Raw genomic sequence first — 3,737 nt, 5'->3', positions numbered from 1 at the left:
ATATATATATATATATATAGGCAATGTTAATTCTCTAAATGAAGTATTAACAGTAACTGCACGATAAAGTGTAGTATATTGCCACTTAAGTGTGGCTGACCCCTAGGGGTGGATGTTACTGTTGCTTTTAGCCCCAGGAGGACATCTCCTCCAGCTGGCTTATCAACACACGACTGTGTCCTGTTTGCCAAGGGAAGTTATCCCTCTCACCACGATCTGCAGCACGAACGGATCCGGATTTCAGGGTTATTTCCCTTCGTCGGCGTTCGATAGCTACTGACCTTGGTGAGAGAGACAAAAACCTGGCAATCTTATATCTACTTTTCCAGTGAAATTCTTCACTGATATATATATATAGTTAGGTTATATTCTTTTCCACTCTAGACACAAGGCGCAAAATTTGGGGGGAGGGACCCAGTCGATTGGATCGACTCCAGTACACAACTGGTGCTTAATTTATCGACGACGAAAGAATGAAAGGCAAAGTCGACCTTGGTGGAATTTGAACTCAGAACATAAAAACAAATGAAATACTGCTAAGTATTTTGCCTGGTGTGCTAACGTTTCTGCCACCTCGCCATCCTAGTTAGGTTATATTCTGTTAAGAACATGATAGAGTACAGTATAAAGCTCGTCCAGCTTCAGAAGGATATATATATATATATATATATATATATCCTTTCTCCTACTAACACGGAAAGAAAAGTTTTTGCGATAGCATAAAATTGTAACATTTTTTCATGGAAGGGTACAAACAAATGATATCAGACACACTCGTGTAATGGGAACACTTGTAGATAATCAGTACATGAAGTCAAAACAAGGAAAGATGAACAAACACACACACATGAAGCTTCATTCAATTTCTGACAACCAGATCCACTTTTAAGGCTATGGTTGGCCTTAAGTAGAAGATATGCAATTAAACTGAACTGGAATCTATGTGGTTACGATTTACACATCCATAATAACAAGTTAACTTGCCAGAGCAGCGGTCTCGCTTCCATGCCGGTGGCACGTAAAAAGCACCATTTGAGCGCAATCGTTTCCAGCTTCGCCTTACTGGCACTCATGTTGGTGGCATGTGAACAAAACATTGGACTGACTCCTGTGCAGGTGGCATGTAAAAAACACCATTTGAGCATGGCCGTTGCCAGTACTGCCCAACTGGCCCTCGTGCCGGTGGCACGTAAAAAGCACCCACTACACTCTCGGAGTGGTTGACATTAGGAAGAGCATCCAGCTGTAGAAACTCTGCTAAATCAGATTGGAGTGTGGTGTAACTATCTGGTTCACCAATCCCCAGTCAAATTGTCCAACCCATGCCAGCATGGAAAACGGATGTTAAATGATGATGATGATAATGATGATGATGTACTAAATCTGTAATGTTTGATATTGAGCAAATCACCAGTTGAGTGTAGCCCTTCTGTGTTACTAGACTATAAATCATTGCTCAGATGAGCTTTTCTCACATCAGAGGAAAATAAAATTTTAAAAAAACAAAAAAAAAAACATACATTTGTAATCAAAGCTCAAAAAATTAAGAAAATAACAAAAACAATTTTGAACAAAAAACAAACAACATTCAAAAACATACATTCTCAAATATTTTTAAACTAAAACTCACTCGACTGTTTTATGTTCTTCTGTAACTATTGTATCCCTAGATGAACTTGGTTCTATTGTCATGCTGTGATAGCGAGTTTTCACATTAGATTTCCTCAGCATTTGCTCCCGGAATACCTTTAGACCTTCGTACCACATAGCAAGGATGAAAATGATAAGACAAGCAATGACCATTTCTGAAAAAGACAAAAACAATAAAGATAATTGTCATGTGAACGTAAAACATCAGGAATCAAAAATGAAAATAAATATCATTATCATTAGCCAGCAAGGTAACATCTGTATGGTTCCTCAGCCTGCTAGAAATAACAAAATATCCCCCAAATTACATCCTACCATCTTTAAAAAAAAGAAGTCACATAAGACAGTGTAGTCCTTGAGATACAAAATGATGAAATGGTCATGAGTGGAACATTGTCGATCACAGGTCTACTCTATTAAGAGCCAGCTTTGCTGAAGAGAGACAACCAAGTTGAAACACCAGTGTTTCAAAGTCTCTCTATATTAGTGAATTGATTAGGGTGTCAACACATATCGTATGAAAGAAGTTGTTCTCTATAAACAAAATACAACAGTGTTGGGCCTCATGGAGGCAATGACCAAGACCTTTGAAGCAACATTTGAGTGTTGGGCCTCACGGAGGCAAAATGGCTGAGCTCCTTTCGAGTGTTGAGCCTCATGGAGGCAATGACTGAGACCTTTGGCTTGAGTGTTGGGCCTCACAGAGGCAAATGATTGAGACCTTTGGCATTATGTCGTGCTTGAGAAGAAGACCCATCAAGCCAAGCAAAATCGCAGTCATGCAGATATCGGTGTCACGCGAATGGCACCCATGCCAATGACACATAAAAGCACCCATTACACTCTCGGAGTGGTAGGCATTAGGAAGGGTATCCAGCCATAGAAACCATGCTAAATCAGATTGGAGTCTGGTGCAACCTTCCAGCTTGCCAGCCCTGGTCAAGCTGTCCAACCCATGCCAGCATGGACAATGGATGCTAAATGATGATGATGATGATGATGTACATCATTATTTTGATTCTCATTGTTTGTGTTTGTGTCCATTTTTTCCCATCCTGGCATGGGTTGGATGAGACTTTTTGAGGGAGTATTCTACAGCCAAGGTGCACTTTTGTTTTCATGTCTCTGCAAGTTGAAACGAGTAAGGTGCAAACCTTTTTATTTGTGCAGGAAATAAAAACATCACTTTGACTCAAGCATTATCAATGAGAAGACACTCGGAAACTGGGGTACTTGCATCCTCACATACATGAGGGCTTCTGCACAGTTTCTATTTCATAAATTTTACTCACAAAGCACTAGCCAACCAAGGTGCACATACATACAAAGTGAACTCAGTATCCACAGACCCATATCTGTATATATTCTTTTATTTGTTTTAGTCATTACCTTTAGTCGAACAAATCGATCCCAGGACTTACTCTTTGTAAGCCTAGCACTTACATTATCGGACTCTTTTGCTGAACTGCTAAGCTACAGGGATGTAAACACACCAACATTGATTGTCAAATGATGGTGGGGGGACAGACACAGATACACAAATGCATATTATATATATTAGATATATATATATATATAAACTCAGAACCACTTTGTTGGAAAGCAGGTTTCTTAACCACATATGTCTGCCTGTTACCCATGCCAAAGTCTCTTTCATTGAACACTAAACTCGGCTTGCGAAGATCTGTTGGGGAAAACAAAATCGTGATGGCACCTGTACCAGTGGAGCACTAAGTGCACCGTCCAAGCATGATGGTTGCCAGAGCAGCTGTCTGGCTTCCGTGCCGGTGGCACGTAAATAACACCATTTGAGCGTGATCGTGAAAAGACATTCGAGCAAGATCGTTGCCAGTGCCGCTGGACTGGCTCCTGTGCAGGTGGCACGTAAAATACACCATTTCGAGCATGGCCGTTGCCAGTACCGCCTGACTGGCCTTCGTACCGGTGGCATGTAAAAGCACCCACTACACTCTCGGAGTGGTTGGCGTTAGGAAGGGCATCCAGCTGTAGAAACTCTGCCAAATCACATTGGAGCCTGGTATAGCAACCTGGTTCACCAGTCCTCGGTCAAATCATCCAACCCATGC

The 3,737-nt window shown here is 41.1% G+C and overlaps 1 protein-coding gene across 1 annotated transcript in view; it reads right to left on the bottom strand.

Annotated features, from left to right (window-relative positions):
- The window catches only part of LOC106877847 (high affinity copper uptake protein 1), a 110,817-nt gene that overhangs the window by 21,083 nt on the left and 85,997 nt on the right, over positions 1 to 3,737 (bottom strand). The window contains exon 4 of the mRNA XM_052973220.1: positions 1,631 to 1,805. Within this exon, the coding sequence (XP_052829180.1) occupies positions 1,631 to 1,805 (175 nt within the window). The remainder of the gene's footprint in view (positions 1 to 1,630; positions 1,806 to 3,737) is intronic.

Source organism: Octopus bimaculoides, chromosome 1, assembly GCF_001194135.2.
Source record: "Octopus bimaculoides isolate UCB-OBI-ISO-001 chromosome 1, ASM119413v2, whole genome shotgun sequence".
NCBI classification, from domain to species: domain Eukaryota; kingdom Metazoa; phylum Mollusca; class Cephalopoda; order Octopoda; family Octopodidae; genus Octopus; species Octopus bimaculoides.
Note: the sequence above shows the minus strand (reverse complement) of the source record. Positions and strands in the feature narration are given on the sequence as shown.